Genomic DNA, 20477 nt, shown 5'->3' with positions numbered 1-20477 from the left:
AAAAAATATTCACATTTGTTTTACCGATTTTGGACGACATAGTATAGTATGACCTTTTTGTCAAATTTTGGACCAAGACTTTTTTTCCAAAAAACAGGTCAGATGTTGGACGAAATAGTGTAGTATGACATTGAGGTCGATGACATAGTATAGTATGACGTTTTGTAACATTTTGGGCTAAAAAAAAATATTCAATTTTTTTTTACCGATTTTGGACGACATAGTATAGTATGACCTTTTTGTCAAATTTTGGACCAAAATTTTTTTTACAAAAAAATGGTCAGATTTTGGACATAATATTGTAGTATGACACAGAGGTCGAAGACATAGTATAGTATGACGTTTTTGTGAGATTTTGGAACAAATTTTTTTGCAAATAAATAGTCAGATTTTGGAGGACATTGTCTCGTATAATATTGAGGTCTACGACATAGTTTAGTATGACGTTTTGTTCACATTGTCAAATTCAGGACGAAAACATTTTTATTCCTGACATACTATCATATGACTTTTTTGAACAGTCTTGGAAACTTACTAGATATGACGTTTAGTGACAAGTAGTACACCCCAGATGAGACTCGAACTCATAATCCCTGGCTTAGGAGGCCAGTGCCTTATCCATTAGGCCACTGGGGCTTTCTGTTCCAGGTCGTACGATTGTGTCAAATTTTGGACGACATACTAAAGTATGACTTGTTTGTCAAATTTTGGATGACAAACTAAAGTAAGTTTTTGTCAAATTTTGGACCAAAACATTTTTCAGAAAGATTGTTACAATTTGGATGACATAGTTTAGTATGACAGTTTTGTCAAATTTTGGACCAAAAACTTTTTCTTGAAATATTGTCATATGACCTTTTTTGTTCAGTTTTGGACAACATACTAACCTTGACTTGTTTGTAAATTTTCTGGTGACACATTAACATAAAGTGTAGTATGACATTGAGGCCGATGACATAGTATAATATGAAGTCTTGTCACATGGGCTAAAAAAAAAAAAAATCCCAAAATGTACTGATTTTGGACGACATAGTATAGTATGATGTTTTTGACAAATTTTGGACCAAAATTATTTTTCAAAAAAAATGGTCAGATTTTGGACGAAATAGTGTAGTATGACATTGAGGTCGATGACATAGTATAGTATGACGTTATGTCGCATTATGGGCAAAAAAAAAATATTCAAAAAAATTTACCGATTTTGGATGACATAGTATAGTATGATGGTTTTGTCAAATTTTGGACCAAAATTATTTTTCAAAAAAAATGGTCAGATTTTGGACGAAATAGTGTAGTATGACATTGAGGTCGATGACCTAGTATAGTATGACGTTTTTTGTCACATTTTGGGCTAAAATTATTTTTTTATAAAAAATTTAAAGATTTTGGACGACATAGTATAGTATGACGTTTTTGTCAAATTTTGGACCAATTTTTTTTTTTACAAAATTTTTTTGAGATTTTGGACGAAATATTGTAGTATGACACTGAGGTCGAAGACATAGTGTAGTATGACGTTTTTGTCACATTTTGGGCTACAAATTTTTTTTATAAAAAATGTACGGGTTTTGGACGACATAGTATAGTATGATGTTTTTGTCAAATTTTGGACCCAAATTTTTATTTTTTTAAAAAGGTCAGATTTTGGACGACATAGTGTAGTATGACATTGAGGTCAACGACATAGTATAGTATGACGTTTTTGTCAAATTTTGGAACCCCATTTTCTTTTCAAAAAAAATTGTCAGATTTTAGACGAAATAGTGTAGTATGACATTGAGGTCAACGATGTATGACGTTTTGGTTACGTTTTGGAATATATATATATATATTTTTTAATTGTCTGATTTTGGACGACATAGTGTAGTATGACGTTTTGGTCACATTTTGGACTAAAAACTATTTTCAATTTTTTTTTCAAATTTTTGACGACATTATGTAGTATTTGTGAAATTTTGGACCAAAAATTATTTATTACAAAATAAAGTCAGGCCAGACTCTAACATGATCATATTAACCTAACCTCTTTTTGTGTCGGCTTGTTCAAATTGGATCCGGGAACCGGAACGGCAGGGAGCCCTGCTGGTGTGAAAGCCCTAAAAGGGAGCAAGACAAAGGAGCTCATGAACAAACCTGATGATGTAGTACTGGTGCCATCTGTTGGTAGGCTACAGTAACACATGAGCAGTGGTCCAAGCAGGCAAGCTTCAAAAAGTGAGGAGTTACGTTTCTCACTGAAACTGTTCTAGATCCAGCATTACATCCATATGCGACTCAAACGAACTGGAATCTGATTAAACTATTTCAGGTCCATGCAGTGTATTTCTGAAGTCTTAGATAAAATACATGCTTTTTATTTTGATGCTAAGGTGAAAGCTTGTACAAAGTAAACAGGCATCATCTTTATGCAGAAAGGAATCAATCAATGAATCAAATGTACCTGTGAATCTCAGCAGTTTATTTGACTGTAGAAAAAAGGAGCATAGTGTTTGGCATGACAACAAAAACAACCCACGCTGTTGTCTCTGGGCCTTTTTTTTTTTCATAAATGCTGCCTCACCTCGACAAAATCATGAGTATCATGAGCTGTAGAAATGATGCACTCAGTGGCCTTATAGCTACACCCTTTATCTCAGAGCTGTGCTGTCTCTCCAACCCCGTGTTACCTCATGGCACATTCCTGCACAAAACAGTAGAAAAAAAAGAGGGGCTCACATTGGCTAAGAATGGCACACAGCACTTTAAATCTTTAGCAGTGATGTGTGTTAATGGTTTGTAGCAGTGCAGTGCATTAACAAAACAGAAACCACCAGACAACCACAGCAGGTTTCCATTGTACAGACTCAAAGCAAAGTGGCAAAGTTTCTCTTGTTATTTTATAAACCGTTAACTAAAAGCAAAAGCATCAACGTATAAAGGAGGAGGTCTTTGCAAGTTAACATTTTTTTAATGTCAACAAATCTCATGACAAGACCAAAATGAACAATATATCATTCCCCTGTGCAAACCCTTCTTTCTTTAAACCAATGACAAATTTAAAAAATAAATAAATATGAAAACCGTTCATTATTCATCTAAAAATGACCCGTTCAATAATATAATTTAATTTCACATAGTGTATTTCATTTTAAAGGTCCAGTGAGTGAATTGATGACATGACGGACTCTGTTTTACTCTTTACCAAGTGTGTCAGGGATCTGTGGCGGCTCTTTCATACCACAAAGGATGTTGTGCTTCTGTGTTTGTGTAAAGTCTCACTTCATATTGTGAAACACATGCTGAAACATGGTGGTGTCTGTAATAGCAAGGCCCTCGCCTAAAGTACGCATAATAAACATTTTTATTAGATTTTATTCTCAAGTGATAGTACACTTAAGCAAACATATTATATTTCTGCTCATTAACCCTGCTAAATGTCACACACTGGACCTTAAAGTGAAATGTGTATTAAATACATGAATAATCCCATTTACTCCTCACTGAATATTGGTCACGAGCAGTCAGAAACTACAACATTGTTGATTTTGTTGTTTTCATGAGATACAGTGTGTTGACCATTAAAAAAAAAATGGAATAATGTTTTCCTTTAAGCATCCACCTCATGTTTGTTGTATATGAAAACCTGACACTCAGCCAAGACAAACAGAACTAGTTGGTCAAATGTATGGAATGCTGAACACACTGATAGGGAATGAAAAATAAAAACGGGCAGATTTCCTTATGAGCTTGTCTTCCCCTGACCACAGGATGAGTATCATCACAATCATTAGTTCAGAGTTCATGTTAAAGGCCTCATCGGAGATCATTGGACATTCATTGGGTCGTACCATCTGATTGAGCAAGCAAGAGAGGAGGATGTGGGGGTGGGGGTGTGGAGGTCTGTGGTGGGTGGATGAATGCAAAATGGCTTTTGGAGCACCGAGGCTGATGCATTCCTATCCTTATACATATCCCGTCTGTTATTCAAAGTGCGCCCCCTGGCTCAGTTTAAAGCCTCCTTCTCACTGTGAGAAAACACAAAAGTAAAGGGAAATCATCAGAAACGGCTTCTAACCCGCCAACGCTTGACTTCCTGCAAGTCAAAAAACGCTCGATTCAGTGAAAAGAGCGAGTAAAAGAAAGCAAACAAAAAGTTGTATTCAGGGTGTAGTGATCTGTTGAAGTTAATGATACGTCAGCTCCACTTTTAAGACCAGGCAACACAAGTGAGGATTTCTGAAATCCAGACATGAGAGTGAAAGTGTATGTACATCTCAATACACATTGGTGTTTATAGATAGCTCTCTAATATATTAATGTACAAAATATAGAATCTTAAAATATCTGATTAGGGGTTTGTTGTTCTGAAGTCAAAATACAAAATGTCAAAGATTAGAAAAAAGCTCTTCGTTGACATCCTCTTAGTGTGTACGACGTTGATACTGCAGTGTGACTTTGAGATTTCCTAAATCTGATGGGAGGCTTTCTGTAAACACTGTGGAGCATTTTTATTTTTCTGTCTATTTATACAAAAACAGAGTCCAAACTGTCTCTGAGGGACGTCCTAACACCTGCAGCACTCGCTCTTCACTGATAAAACACAACTTGTAGTGCAATGCCTATAACGCCTAATCCAATAATGGCTGTCGTGATCGGAGAGACTGATACAAGCACAGGTCGCGTTGTGGCGTCCGCTGTGGTGAGAGTCCACGCTTTGTGACATTTGTACCTGTGTCACCACAACATGGACAACAAGGTGTTTTACACACATGACATAAAATCATATACAGACACATAAAACTGTGTGTTTTACATGTGCACGTGTACGTCAGCAGGAGAAAGGCAGAGCGACAGAGGAAGTGACACAGTCTTTATGTCTTCCTTCGCGGTTTGTCCAAACCTGTCAGAAAAGTCTGGCAGATTGGAAGCAAATCTAATTTCTTGGAGAACATTTTTCCACCAGGACCTCGCGTTCGCGTGGCTGGTGAAATCTGTCTTTGCTCTTCCAGCTGGACATCTTTGGTCTCCCTGTCAGAGTCAGGCTTGCTTGCTTGGCCCCTCCCACTCAGTCTCCTCCGCAAGCCGCCGAGCTTTGGGATGAGTTTTCTCATCCTGGCTCGTTGTGGCCTCAGTGGGTTTGTAAGAAGGTCCACTTGTCCTCAGAGGTCCATGAGGCTGCTTGTTATAAGAGAGGCAGAGTTATGGCGCTTCACCCACACGGGTCTCGTTTGTCCCCGAGTGTAGGTTAACTGCTGGGGGGTCCACTGGTGAGGAAATAGGTCATCATCTCTCCTTTCCCCTTGACTGTGACCACACCTCTGTACTCCAGTGTGTAGTTGTAAGAGCTCAGCACCTGGTAAAGGTCAGTGGTCACCTAGAGGACAACAGGAGGAAGGAACAGTGAGTGAACAAGCTTCATTTTGGCCCAACATTTTCTCTGTGTTCAATTTTGTCAGCAGTAAGTCATTGGATTAGACGAAATGGCGTCTGGGTTAAAACTGGGCTACGTAAATTTGAAAAAGCACAGGCCTCTGCCAATGCTGCACAGTTTCCTTATCATAAACATCTTACTGATCATTTCTGCCTTGGGTCATAAACAATATCTAAATTAAAATTAATCAAAATCCAATCTTTACTTTTTGAGTTATGCTGCTCACAGACAGCAACAGCAACTCACTGGGAACTACATTACAGTATATGCATTTCCTCTGCAGGGACTCAATTAAAGTACTAGATAAATGTGTTTAAATAGATTTTTAAATCATAATTGGAACCTTATTTTGATGATGTCTAATTTTCCATTTCATTTTTTTTCTTTTATTTTGAAAGAAATATCTGTACTTTATTTCTGCCTCTGGTCAAACAAACAAACAACAACAACCATGGATACCTTTAGCCTACACAGGGAAAAAACTAACATCTATATTTTTGCCACATTTGATTCTGTAATTCAAGAATTTAGGATGAATTTGTTGTATAATGCAAAACATTATTATAAAGCTGACATACAGTGTTCATGAGCATTATATAACAGATACTAAAAACCTTACGCTGCTTCTGTGTCACTTTTTCACACCCAATAAGAAGCAGTTGATCATATTTGCTCCTGTTTTATTAGTCTACCAAGAGATGCAGACAAATAACATTAACTTTAAGATTTCCATCTGAATTTTTGAGCTTTGGGGCTTTTAATGTGTAATTGAGCAAAACGGATACAATCATTAAGAATTATATCTTATTTATAAACTTAAATCAACTTATTTTAAATCCAGCCAGCAGCTATTTGTGAAGTGTGGATTTGCAGAGGTTTTGCATATCAGATCAATTCCCGTCCAATGACTAAATAAACTGCAGCTAATTCAAAACACAGTAGGTTTTATTTTACCTCTAATAAGTAATTACACTTTGACTGTGTCACTTTATCAATGCTTTTTGAAAAATAAAGGCAGGTGATGTGATTTGATGCTGTGTATTAACATGAATGTAAGTCACATGTATGAAATGCTGAGTTTTAATGTTATAATGCTATTAATTGACATACGTTTTAAAATATTGATGTCAAATTATATTATAAATTATACTTTTTTCAAGAAATGCTGAACCTCCTTAATCTTAAAGCTTATAAATGTGTAAACTGCTCTGTTTAGTTTAATATTAGGGCAGTGCAGCGTCACACTCTGTCACCTGGATCCTCTCTGGTACACCTGTGCTGTCCATACGACTGGCCACGTTCACCGTGTTTCCCCAGATGTCGTACTGTGGCTTCCTGGCCCCGATCACCCCAGCAACCACAGGGCCGATGTTAAGACCTGAGAAAATAAACGTAAAAAAATCAGTCTAGAATCATTTCTCCAGTTCCAATTTGGCACTTTAATGTTCTGAGAATTAAGTTCAGCGTCGTTCTTTCGTGTCTGCAGCCCGCTCACCTATTTTCATCTTGAAGTTGTTAAACGAGTGCTCATTGATGTATTTCATCTGGTCCATCAGCCTCATGGCGTAGTCGGCCAGAGCGCGGATGTGTGAGCGCCCGGCCTTGTCGTATGTGGAGTCGTTGAGGCCGGACGCCGCCATGTAGGTGGAGCCGATGGTCTTGATCTTCTCCAGTTGACGGAACTGATCCTCACTAATGATCTGTTGTTGGCAAGACAGGAAGCAGTACTTAGTTTATTTATTCAGATAACACTTTATGTTGGTAAAATAACCTATTGTCAACAGCAGACGTTCCCAATCAGGGGAGTGTGACCTCCACTGGGGGGCGCTAAAAGCTCTATAGGAGTCACAATCCCATTTGATTTTAAAGGCATCATGTTAAATGTAAGCCCTGCGATGGACTGGTGAACTGTCCAGGGTGAACCTCGCCTATCACCCTATGTCAGCTCAGATTTTACACTAAATGTAAAGGAATTAGCATTAAATTCATGTTTGTGAGGTAAACATCTACATTTAAGGCTTGTTTTGTTTTGGATAATTACCAGTATTCACAGATGAAAATCTGTTTTGAACTGTATTCAAAATGGTGACCTTTACTTCCTGTACACATCAAAAGTAAAAATGCACAATGCTTCTATAGATTGTTTAAAAGTTTTGCAACACGTAATGAAATATATACTTAACAAAAAACGCACAAACATGAAACGGTGAACAAAAACAGAATGTCATGACATTTGCTCAGATTCTTGATGCATTTGTTTATGGAATGATTTGTTTTGCTCAAACACAGTAGTCCAGAGTCACTTGGCCACGCTTATTGACTACAATCTCAGATTGAGTATTTCAACTCACCAGAGTCATGGAGCATGACAGAGTGGTGGTCAATGTGCGTGACCAGTACACAGACACTCCTTATGGTCTGGTCAATAAAAGGGCACACCAAAATGTGGACTTTTGTCACTTGTCAATATGCCACAGATGTCACAAATCATGAGGGAGCGTGTCAATGTTACAGCTGTGGCAACACAACTGAATGTGCATCATTCCACCGTCAGCCGCCTGTGGACTCGTTTCAGAGAGACTTGAACGACAGAGAACCGTGTTACAGCGCCCTCTCAGGGCCGGTACATGCGGCTCCAGCACCTCCGTGATCTGTTCCGCACGGCGACCAGAACTGGCGGTGAGACTGTTGGTCTGCACAACAGGCAGATTTCAGCACAGACAGTCAGGAGGTGAATCTCCGAGCACGTCGACCACACCAGGGTCTCGACCTCACAGCAGCAGAAACTGATCCTAATGCTCTCAAATTAAAGCCACTTTATTGATTAAGTTGTACTGTTATTTTTGGATAGTTTCTTTTCTTTGAGCGTTTATATTTTTGTTGAGTGAAGTTATATTACAGATATTAGTGTTTTCCCCTCTTATTTTGGAAGTATACTCGAGGTTGTCCACGTTGTACATAATTATAATAAGGGTCCCTCAAAAAAAAGGTTGGAAATCAAAGATCAACAGCATTACCTGATTTTGATTTAGCTACTTCTGTATTTTGATAGCAAAGAGCAATGTACAAAACATCTTAATATTATAAGAGTTTAGTCTTAAAACCTTCGCTTCACCAATATTTTGACATTCATACCAAGTCAAATCTAATGTAACTTTTACTGTTTAACATGGAGGAGCAGACAGTTTCCAAATTGAAAGTTAATTATCTTCTCTGACATTTACAGTTACATGTTCCTTCATATAGTTTTACAATCTCCGCACACGACATGGTCTCTCTGCACAAGCACATACATGGAACAGTTTCCAGAAGCACCAATGACATCAAACAACAGAGATTCACATCCTCACACACACAGACAAAAACCTCCAGCTGGCTTTTGTTCACATCTCACCTCATCAAAGTCTGCGATGATCTCATTGAGCAGCCTCAGACACTCCACTCCCTCGCTGTTGGCCTCCAGCTCCACGTAAAACTCGGAGAAGTTGCTGATGGAGGCGAACATGACCGCGACGCACTCGCACGACTGATAGTACAGCTCGTCGTTGCGCCGCTCGCGCTGGAGGAAGTGAGCGGCGACGTCTTTGGGCAGGATGTTGTGGAGCAGGCGGCGATTGTAGGCCTGAAGCTCCTCCATCTCCTCCTTCTCCTCTGTGGCCTAGTGAAGAGTTTGAGACGGGGATCGAAACTTAAATGATGACTGAATATGCTGAAGGAAAGAATATGAAGTATGTCTCTGTCGACCACTGCAGTTTCAGATATTATAATAAAAGATTAATACTCGATATAATACAAGGCAAAAGTGAAAGTGCTACTTTTAGGGTTAGTAGTGCAATATCTGGACAGCTGTATGGATTAAAATAGGCTTTAATAATAGAATAACAATTGGATGCACAACAGTTATTTCTGTTATTGGCCCAAATTCACTGTTTTCGCCAAACATTTCTTGGTCTTCTGTCTCTGAGTTGCTTACCCGACTGAAGACTTGTTATGTGCTCCATCAGTGAGAGCAGTGAGCTGGAAATAAAGAATCCTCCAGCAACTGAACGTTTTTATTTTTTGTTTTTATATATAACTTGTTTATCCTCTTGACTTGATTACAAACCACAGGCAACACAGCCTGCATCACCACCTCCATTAGACGTGAAGGAATCCTTAAGGACATGTAATTATAAAATGAATACCTCACTGTTCATTATGGTATAAAGCACTCATTCTCTTATGTGGAATTTCTTTTTACCCTGTTCATTCTCTTAGGAGAGAAACAGCCTTCGAATGAGTGATGATCTCAAGACGTATTGGTTGAAAATCTTTGTTTTGGCTTTAAGGAAAAAAACAACATCTCCTTTTTTTGTGATCAATTTTCTCATTTGATATCGAGACATAATTATATTGGGTGGAACCGCATGTTGATAAATCACCAATGAAGTGATAGAAGATGATCACAACTGCATCAGTAGAAAACTGGCAGAAAAGTAGTGAGAAGTGAAAAGAAGAGGAAATATAATCCAACCACACACACATCACCACACCCACATCCTTCCTATCCCACCCTGACCTTTAATTCAATCACATGAATCACTTGTCTTTAGTGTGATATATTTTCTCCCCCCCGATTGTTTACTTGCTAAACCAATGAAATCAAGAATCCATTTTTACCCTGAATGTGGAGCATATGGAGCTTTTCCACATTTAATCTATTGATGGTTTTGCAGCAGTAAGAACCAGAATGATGAAAGCATGTATTAATGTCATCTAAAAAAAAAAATAACCCAAAAACATGCATGCACCCACACACACACCAGAGACGCTATATAACATTGGGCGTAATCCTCTAGTTGCAGAATGTCTTCTGATTGGATGATACCAGCTGTCAATCACACTAATGTCCACTCATATGTGGCGTACTTTATCATCTATTTTCCTCTAAGTGGGAACATAATTTACAAAAAGTTACATCATGGTCTGTATGTTCACTGGTGTTAGAAATCATTCAAACCAATGGAGTCGCCCCCTAGTGGTTAATTGCTACTTCCATCATCTTCAGAAGACTTCTGCTAATGTTACATTCCGTCTATGACGCACACACACACAAACACACACACATACATATAAATTGCTTTCCATGACTTCAGAGGACATTAGACGGACTTCCATTCATTTCCTGGAAACTTACTCTGACCTGAACTATAATTACTACTGACCTAATCCCGACCCTGACCCCTACCTTATCCTAACCTCAGCCTAACATTAAAACACATCTTCAACTTATAATGACTAAAAGAGACATTGGGTTGGAGAATTTTAATTTATTTTAATTTAAAAATGTATTTAATTTATACCGACACCAACCTGCAGCTTCCAGAGGAAGTCCAGTCTGGCTGTGGACTCCACCTGCTGGGCATGAAGGTAGAGAGCGAGAACGAAGACGGTGATGACGACTGGGGTCATGATCTTCAGCGGGACTTTGGAGTCCACCACACAGCTGGAGGTCAACACACACACACACACACACGCACACATTAAGTTTCTTTAAGTGAACTAATTCAGTCTAATATATAAATAAAGCTTTGCTATATTATATTGGTGTAAAGAACGACTTTACAGAAAACAGCAGACATGCAGTTGTCCCAGCACAGCGATAGTGAGATAATAGTGAGATAATAGTGAGATAATAGTGAGATAATAGTGAGATAATAGTGAGATAATAGTGTCTGTTAATGAACTCACCTTGTTCCATTCATGTGCTCACTGAGAGAGGAGAAAACAGAGAAGAGCCAATCAGCTGTTAGAACATCTGCACACGTCAGCAATGTAAATATTACAGACATAACGACACACACAGGAGTAATGAGGTGACTCACTCGATGTTGATAGCGTTGGCCATGACCAGAAGGTCCTGGTTGTCAAAGAGACTCACTTTGGGCACTTCCATGATAACAATGTAGAGCAGCTCAATGAAGAGCATGAGGAAGAGTTTTCCGATGCTGCTGACCTGAAGGAAGACTGAGCAGGCCAACAGGCTGAGCAGCACACAGCACGAGAAGTACTGAGGGACGGGTATGTAGAGACAGCGTGTTAGGAAAGTTTGAATAATATGATAATCACATTGAAATGGACTGATTCAAGTGCGTTAATATGAGACACAGACATGCTGTTGTAATTGCTTTGTATTCACACGTTTCTCATCGAATGTTTCGCCTCATTTGAGTCATGACTGTTTGACGCGTAGCACGTGCAGCACATGTGGCCGAATAAATTGTTTACGTTTTTTTCAGGTCATTTTTGCATCTGCTCCAACAGATGTGTGTGTGTGTAATGTTCATTCATTGAGCAGAAACACTTCTAATTCATGCATTGGTCTAGGGCTGCGAACAAATGTGTTATTTTGTCGGGCTTTGTTTTCTTTTTTTGCAGCCTCAGTTTGCACATGCTACAACACAACAATCCTACGTACACACACACACACACACAGAAGAAGGCAGACCTGTACCTCAGGAAAGCTGCAGATGAGTCCGTCATCTCTGCAGGGGCTGTGCAGTGTGTCCAGGCTGTAGTTAAGGATGTGAGCATGACAGGAGTTCACACTGTCCAGACTGACGTTGAGCTCTGCTGTGATGCAACTGCGCAGGTCGAGGCTGCTGCAGGTGAACTGAACAGCGTCAGTGATGAGATGAGAGTACGTTAGACTCCATTACTTACTGTATACCATCTGACATTATTGTGCATCATTCTTACGGAAATAGCTAAAAAAATACTCTGTATATTATTTTATATATTATTAAATAGTTGTCATCACATACAGAGGTTTTTAATGCAACTTCTGCTCATGAGAACTTACTATATTGATGAAAGCGGAAAGAAAAACAACGATGAGAGTGAAGACGCCCACGATTGTGCTGTTCAGTCTCGACTGGACTATTCTCTTCGAAAGCATCTGCAGAGGGACTGGAAACAGCTGAGGAAGAAAGAGAAAACAATTGTCAATTAATATACATTTTCATCTGCAACCCCTTAATTTATAACATTCTGTGGAAGAGTTGGAAATGGCATTAAAGCTGATATAGAAGACTTTAGCTTCGTACAACCAAGTACAATGAACCCTGACTCATCAGAAGAAACCTTCAATAGCAAATCTACTTTAATCTCAGGAAATCTCAGTCCTTGGATGGATGGATGAGCAAATCAACTACTCCACTTGATCACAGACCCTGAACTGGACGGAAAATGTGTGTCAAAGACATTGTGGAAGAAATTCCTTTCAGGCATCCCTGAGATACTGAAAGAGTTGGGCATACAAAAACACAAAAGCTTCAACACAGAAGTATAAAAACCTGACCACACAGAAAGAAAGTTCAAATAATATTGTCATAATAACTGTCACCCTTTTGCCGCACCAAAAGGGTGACAGTTAGCGCCTGCTAACATAACTGACAAAATTTGGAGCAAATGTATGTGTGTGTGTGTGTGTGTGTGTGTGTGTGTGTGTGTGTGTGTGCGTGTGTGTGTGTGTGTGTGAACACAAGCGGAAAACTGCAAGTTTTGTACATCTGACAAAGCAGAAAACACAATCTGTAACTCGTCAGTCACGTGTGGACACTGAGAAATAATATGTGTGTAGACTGTCAATAAACACACATCATCAACAAGGAAACACCAGAGGATGGGTAAAGAATAACTGACATTAAGGGGGAAATAAAAACAGAATGAGATTACAGATAAAAGGTCAGGAGATAACAAATAATATTGAAGTAGCTTACATTACCCAAAGAGACTTAAAAACTCTAAGAGACAATAATAATAAAAACAGACTAAAAAAGCTGGGCACTAAAAGACACATGGTAGAATAAGATGGAAAGAAGACATAAATAAAAATAAAACATTTAAAAATAAAACAAGTTTAACCAAAAGCCAGACCAAAAAGCTAGATCTGGAGTTTGCTTTCAAAAACTGTGATACGTTCTACCCCATTTCATCCATAAAAAGTCTTCGTACACTATGTTGACTTTATTCAGCTTTGCCATTCATCATAATATGAGCAAGGAAACTCACCCCAAAACAGCAGTAAACAGCCGAGACGAACATAACAGCCGTCAGGATAATGAGACAGGTGATGAAGAAGCCGATCATCAGACTGGAGCTGCAGACAACAGAGAGACGACAGGCTGCGTGTTTATTTATAGTAGCTGTATTTTATGCTTTATGGTGTGTTTCTCTGAGATGCCATCACTGTCTGCTCATCTGAGGAGGCGGTAATGGTCGTGTGCTAGTGCAAATAATTGTGGAAGTGAACATTTTATTTGTGTTAATGTGGACGGGAACGGAGAAGAGAGCGGGAGAGAAAGTTTACAGACAGTGAAAAAGATTCAGGGAAACGGATGAAGCAAAAAAGAGAAAGAGGAAACACAGCAGAGACTCAGAGGAGGAGCAAGAGGTTAAGACGGGAGATAAATACAAGAGAGGGTGAGATGAGATGAAAAGATGGAGGAGAAAGGTTAATAAAGAGGCGGAATAAAGAGGATCAATGCTGAGAGAGATGGGAAGGAAGAAATGTCTGAGTGCAAAGGAGATTAAAAAAGAGGAGGAGGGATCAACGAGAGTCTGAATCTGTCAGAGCTTTTGAAAATCTGGCTGCTGCTTTTGTATGAAATCACACTGATTTGGAAAAAGTAAAATATGGAAAAAAAAAATACATATCACTGCTGATAATAACCAGAATTAGATTTTACAGGAACAGGACGCAACGCTTTTCATTTAATTGTTCTTCAAAAAATGTTGGTTCTTTTATTTTGCATCTTCATTTTTCATTTGACCTCTTTTTGAATTCAACATGTCGGTTCATTTTCAAACGTCTTTGTTTCAGTCGCCTCCATGTGATGTGAAACAGGAAGTTTCAGTTATTCATTAGAACATAAACTTCACTAAATCATTGGCACTATTTCCTGTCTGCAGTCGTGCAGCCAATTCGTTTCCTGTTTAAGTCTCTTAGAGTCATTTTGGATATAAACGACCGAGACTGTTTCATTTAGTTCACATGAAGACAGACAATCCATTATACAAAGATCCAGACTTACTCATTCATCATTTGATATTAGATTGCAGTTGTTAGCAAATACTGTTGCTGAATTAAAGTAGTGCATGCTAGTGTTACACAGAAGGAGACACGGCGTTGTGTTGATGTCAGGGTTCCCACAACAAATTCAAGGACTTTTCAATGACTTCCCAGGTCTAATTCCCTCAAATTCAAAAACCGAGCGTGCCGACACGGCGTAAGATGAGAGGACAACTCGTAAGAGCGGCTTCACCCATAGCGTCCACTTTTATTGATTTGCAGCACAGTCTGCATCTGGCCAAGTGAGTGTCCTCGGGATCTTGGGCAAAGCCAGTCCTTTATAATATTTCTTCGGTGAGCCAGAGATCTTGGAATTTGCATTTCCCAGGCATCACGTCATTTGCTCTCTCTCGCTTAACGTTACTCGCTCATTGTTCTTGCGTGGAATCTCACATCAACGGCGCGGAGAGACAGGGTGCATGAAACAGTAGGTGGTGTCTATTTAGGGTGTTTTTAAGAATAAAAAAATTTGCAAGAATTTTAAGTGGGAAACCTGTGTTGTTAAAAAACGACAGTATCGACAGACGTGACTGCGAGGAACCAAATTACTGTCATCCCACTTTCTGATCAGTAATGAGGATGTTTTTGCCTGTGAGGATAAATAATGATAATAACAGTCTCAGAGGAATGTGCTATTCAGAGCGTTGACTCACGGTGGAACGATGACGATCTGGATGAAGCAGATGAAGAGAAAGACGAGGGAGGCGCACGTCACATAGGCCCCGAACCTGGAGTCCACCTGTTTGGAATACTGCAGGGAGAGAAGAGCAGCACGAAGCAGCAGTTTAACATTTGTGACAGACTTTAATTACATTCTGGAAAAAAATTTAAATTGGGAAAAAAAAGCTAAAAAAGTGTGCAAATAAAATGTGAAGTAAACTTAGTAAACTTATTTTGGAAATACAAGTTACATGAAGCAGAGGTCAACTTCAGGCTTTTAATTTGTCCGTTGCATTGTGAGCTACTGTAAAGGTTTAAAGGTGATTTAAGGCTCATTCGCCCTAAATCACCAGATTCACACAATCTAGTGATTGTAGTTCATTTTCATTCATTTTCTGCCAAATTAAAAATAGTTGTGTAATTGTGTATTTTTCCCTCTGGATCAGAACTCTCAAACTCAAATGACCTTGAGTCTGAACAACATCTCGTCTGGTCAGTAGAAATCCAGCTATATCACCCACCCTCGCGATATGAGCTTAAAATGTATTTATCATCTTATAATTATCACCAATTTCAATATCATGATATCGCAATAATAGATATTTCACAGAGTTTCAAAATAAAAGTGTCTGTATTGATATGGAACGATGTATAGCTCAAAAAAAATGTTTACATGATGCAGGATTTATCTATTACCAAACAATATGCAGAAATAACTCCATTGAGTTCAATGAGTTTGAAAGAACTCGGTCTCAGTTATTTGAAAAGTTAAGCAAAGTCATTTTTTTTTAAATTAAATATTACCATTTTGACCTGAAAGTTGCCGTCTTATAATTTGCTTATGACGACTTAAACTTTGACTTGGTCAAAGACTTCAGACTAAAGCCTCAATTATCCAAGGGTTTCTACATCTATATTGTCATTGAAGAGTTTAAAAACAATCCGTGATGAGGATGCTGTATTTCTGTACAATCACACAGCAGATGGTGGTGTATAATATCCTCTGTGTTTATTGCTATTCTGTGGAAAGCTGTGGAAACTGGTGCTGGAGCAAAGTCAAACTGCTTGAAAATAGGAAGCAGGAGACGGCTTTTCCATAGCCACTTATTTGCTCCTATATTGTCAGTGTGCGTCTGTGTGTGTTTGCTCTAACCTTTTTCTCCAGGTCAGGTTCTCTGAAGGTGAGCAGGAACTTCTTGACATGTTCCGAGCGCAGACGGTCGATGCTGCGCGCGTCAATTGCACGACCGAGGAACTCGTCCACTTCGTCTTCGGGGTTCAGGTTCTCTTGTGTGTTTCTGAAAATGAAATGCCTGAATAAAACAAGATGAGACTGGGTGAAAATGACATCCTCAAGAAAAAAACTGAGCAAGGATCTTAAAGAGGACGTTTACTGCCGGTGTCGTCTAATCGCAGCTGAACCGCTGCCACCGAGCAGCTAATTCTCTTTGCACAAGGTAGGAAACAACAGCACAGTAAATCACCCCTAACAAGCTCCTTGATGCTGAGGTGCAGTAACAGTCAGGTAATTGAATGCAAAAGGAGCACTTGACCTAAAAGACTATTGCTCCTCTCAGTTCCACAAGACTCTGATGAGCCATCTTCTCCTGGATTAGATACTAAACCTGTCACTTGCATTGATTCAAACTCTCCGGCCTTGTTGACAGGCACTAATCGACTGACAGAGATGTCATGCTGTTATGGTCCCAGTAATGATGTGTACGTGTGTGTTAAAGGGGACATATTATGCAAAATCAACTTTTTAATCATTTAAATCCTTATATTTGGGACTCTGGAGGTCCTATCAGTCGGCAAAGTGTGAAAAAAGATGACTCACTCATGTTTTTGTGGTCCTCCTCAGTCTAAGTACAGGAGATAAAACACGCAATGTTGACTTCAACGCTAATTGGGACGTAACAATGCGCTAAATTCATGAAATTGTTGTCTCGCGGAGCTCTGCTTTGTCCATAAAACATGCAAGAGTGCAGGTGAGGGAAAAGGTATCGCGAAAAGTTCTATTGTTGGCTCCACAGTGCAGCACAGAGTTCTACACAAACTTCCAGCCTCAGAGGATTTATCTGTCCAGTGGATACATGTTATATGACCGCAATGTGCCTGCTATAACCTGCAAATGGACACTTTTCCAAATGCTAACAGCTGTTAGCTCCCAGTAGCCGCTGTGGCTGATGTCATTTCCTGTCCCTCAAGTTTTCCTTTACGTTTTTTTTTTTTTAAGGTGGACCTAAATAGATACTACTAAACAGAGTGTTCTGAACAGGGCTGTTTTGGCAGAGTGATTGAACTGCTGTGGTGCTTCATCCTTATGGTATTTTGACCAAAGCATGTCACAGACATGTTCATTAGGACACCAGGGACACAGAGAAATAGTGTATACAATTAAAAATTTAATAAATGTGAACGTGAACAGGAAACCGTCGTTTTTGTTATCGACATCGTCTCAACCAGAGTTACAGTGACGCCCCGTAATTAAGATTGAATTCTTGGCAATGAAAGTTTTAATACAGTGGTAGGGTTAATTTCTGTTTTTATTCCTGAGGTTATACATGACATTCTGAGTGTGATGATCATCAGGGAGGAAGCTTTAGACAAAACCACGGTTCTAAGCTTCATGGCATGTACTTGTCAACCTGCTTTACAGAAAAGCGTGATCTGTGCTGTAGCTCGGAGCAAAGACTGTCTCTGAGGACGCTCTGCAGGACAGAGGAGTCTGGCTTCTTCATAAATGACTGCAGATCTTTGATATTACATCTGTATTTTTCAAACACACTGGCTGAGACAGCTGTCACTGCACCACACGTTGATAATCTCTATCTGATCAACACTTATATGGAGTTATCATGTGCAGATAGGCGTCGTCATCATCATGTGAACTCATCTGACAGTGGAGGTTGTGAAGGCAAATGTGAACTTCATATCTGTGTTTCTATAACAACATAAGATGATTTTGAGCATTGTGCTGCCAAATTAATTACGGAGCGAAGCTTAACTGAAGTAGATTTGACATTCAAAGGTAAAGTTCTCCTGCGTCAGAATGTTTTATTGATAACTGATAACCTGTTTCAGCAGCGTCTGTGGGCGTCCGATTTAATCAAGCTGGAATTTTTTCATTCAGATATCGCAGAGCTTTCGTATTTCTCCGACAGATAATCATCAGATTTTTCATGGGGTGCATTTATTTTTATTTTTGTTGGCCTTGTGCATCTTCCTGAGGTGACGTACTCTATCTATGTACATCAGACATAGGCCGAGTCTGCAGAGCTGCCTTAACAGCCACAGCTGCTGCAGGTTGAAAACTTAACTGAAATGAATAAACACTAACGTACAGAGCAGACCTCACAGCAGCTCAGTGCATGATTCTTTAATGTTGCCATCTGTGCTCTGTGTAAGCTAGTTGGTAAACATCTAATGGGACCTTATGTCAGCAATAAGCTGGTTCTTGGTCTGTTTTTACACTATGGGCTTTTTTTTTTTAATCCAAAGACTGGAAACAGCAGTATAAATAAATTAACAGCGACCGTTGAGTGCTTATTTCTGTCTGCCCACCAGTCCTTATCAGTGTCCAATTACTGATTCCTGTGAGGACTTTATTATGAAGTGACCCACTGACTCTATAACTAAAGATCTCTGCCTTTTTAGAGGAGAAACTAATAAATATTGCATATTTGCATCAAACAAGTAAAAAGAGCACGATGAGAGGAAAGAAACAAATTCATATCAATGTCAATACTCACTTGTCCTTGGGGTCTTCAAAACCCTGCAAGACAGAGGAAAGAAAAACAATTAGGAGGAAAAATAACAACTTTTAACAGAGTTTTAACAATTGAACAACAACGACTAGGAATCAGCCTTTCACCGTTTTCAACAATTATTCCTTCAGTATGAATTCAATCAAACAGAGAAAGAGCATATGAATATTTTCTTCAAATGCATTAAAGAAATAACAGGTTATATATCAGGTCCAAGGTGATTGGACCTGATATATAACCTGTTTGGAAGTTTAGTCTATTTGCTTTAGCTCAAAAAAGGAAACTAATTATTGTCTGCAGCAGTGTAGTGCTTATATCTTTTTAGAATATAAAGACAGAATCCCAGTTCCATCTTCCTGCAGGAGAACGACCCAATAAACTGAACTGAGACACAATTATGAGAAATAAAATCTCTTTTGGTGACAATTTGCAGGTGAGTCCTAACTTTGCTCTATAAACTGCGGTTGAACTTTGGTGCTTAGAGTTCAAGTTAAATGGATGAAAGCCGTCTCCTTGCACAAAGCATTTCTATCACATTTTACAAAATAGAGTGAGACGGTGGTAACATTTACTCAATTGTGCTGGTCTGGTGTAAATAGGTTCACTGCTGTAAGTAAAAAAAAGAAAGAAAGGTTTTTCATCAGATAATCATACAAAACAAAAAAGAACTTGTCCTATGTGTTTTCTAAAGTCCTATTTCTTCCCGAGTTACCACTTCAGATATTAAAGATTAATAGACCTGTCTATGTAGACGCATCATGATGGCTTTCCTTACAAAAATGAGAAGAGATTCAACTACTTCTTAGAATTGTTTAAATCTACTTTTGTCACATGTTAGGATTGTCTCAGCACAGGGACCCGTAACGTACATTATGTCAAAAAATGTGAGTCAATGTGTCTCTTTGGCTCCCTCTTGTGGACAAAAATGTTGAAAGAGAACAGCTGAGTTGAGACGACTAAGCTAAAGAGACTTTCCCTAGATTCTTTTCTGTGTTATGTGACTCAGATCTATTCAAAAATAGACATTTGGGGCAATGACGTCATCCAAGCCAGAAGCTACTGAAATCAAGCTTTCATATGTAACTGGTGCAATATCACAAATGGATACATTTTATTATAAAAGCATCGCTGTTGACTGCAGCTGTGAATTCTCTCCACATTGTTGCCTTCCGACTTCCTTTGATCCCAATTTTCAGGCTGACGAACAGAATCGCCTTGTTATTTGTTAAATTCCGACGTTATTTTGCTTACTTTCGGCTTCTGAAGCTTCTCTTCGTGGTCATATTCTGCAACTCGGTGTCATAAACTCAAGGGCCGAGGTCTCGAAAACCGTGAATTTATCAAAGCCTGATCAGGTGAAAGCCAGGATTGGGTGGCATGGGTGCGTGAGATGATATTTACACCCTGAATCTGCAGCACTTTGATGAATAAGGGCCATTGTCTCAACATGTGAAAACAGCTGTACGAACAACAACAAAAAGGAAAGTGCACGTGTAAAATCCTGGACACTTCATTAGTCATTCACATC

At 39.0% G+C, this 20477-nt stretch overlaps 1 protein-coding gene across 1 annotated transcript in view; it reads right to left on the bottom strand.

Moving 5' to 3' along the window:
• Window positions 1-5224: 5224 nt before the first annotated feature.
• adcy5 (adenylate cyclase 5) overlaps window positions 5225-20477 on the bottom strand; it is a gene marked incomplete at both ends in the record, with an annotated part of 73760 nt that continues 58507 nt past the window's right edge. Inside the window, 12 exons of the mRNA XM_083889759.1 lie at window positions 5225-5353; window positions 6664-6788; window positions 6906-7110; window positions 8805-9068; window positions 10763-10895; window positions 11275-11459; window positions 11904-12062; window positions 12252-12368; window positions 13463-13550; window positions 15176-15273; window positions 16336-16480; window positions 18935-18957. Coding sequence (XP_083745885.1) covers window positions 5225-5353; window positions 6664-6788; window positions 6906-7110; window positions 8805-9068; window positions 10763-10895; window positions 11275-11459; window positions 11904-12062; window positions 12252-12368; window positions 13463-13550; window positions 15176-15273; window positions 16336-16480; window positions 18935-18957 — 1671 coding nt within the window. The remainder of the gene's footprint in view (window positions 5354-6663; window positions 6789-6905; window positions 7111-8804; window positions 9069-10762; window positions 10896-11274; window positions 11460-11903; window positions 12063-12251; window positions 12369-13462; window positions 13551-15175; window positions 15274-16335; window positions 16481-18934; window positions 18958-20477) is intronic.

Source organism: Microchirus variegatus (genome assembly GCF_963457635.1).
Source record: "Microchirus variegatus genome assembly, chromosome: 5".
NCBI lineage: Eukaryota > Metazoa > Chordata > Actinopteri > Pleuronectiformes > Soleidae > Microchirus > Microchirus variegatus.
This window is presented reverse-complemented; position numbering and strand designations above follow the sequence as displayed.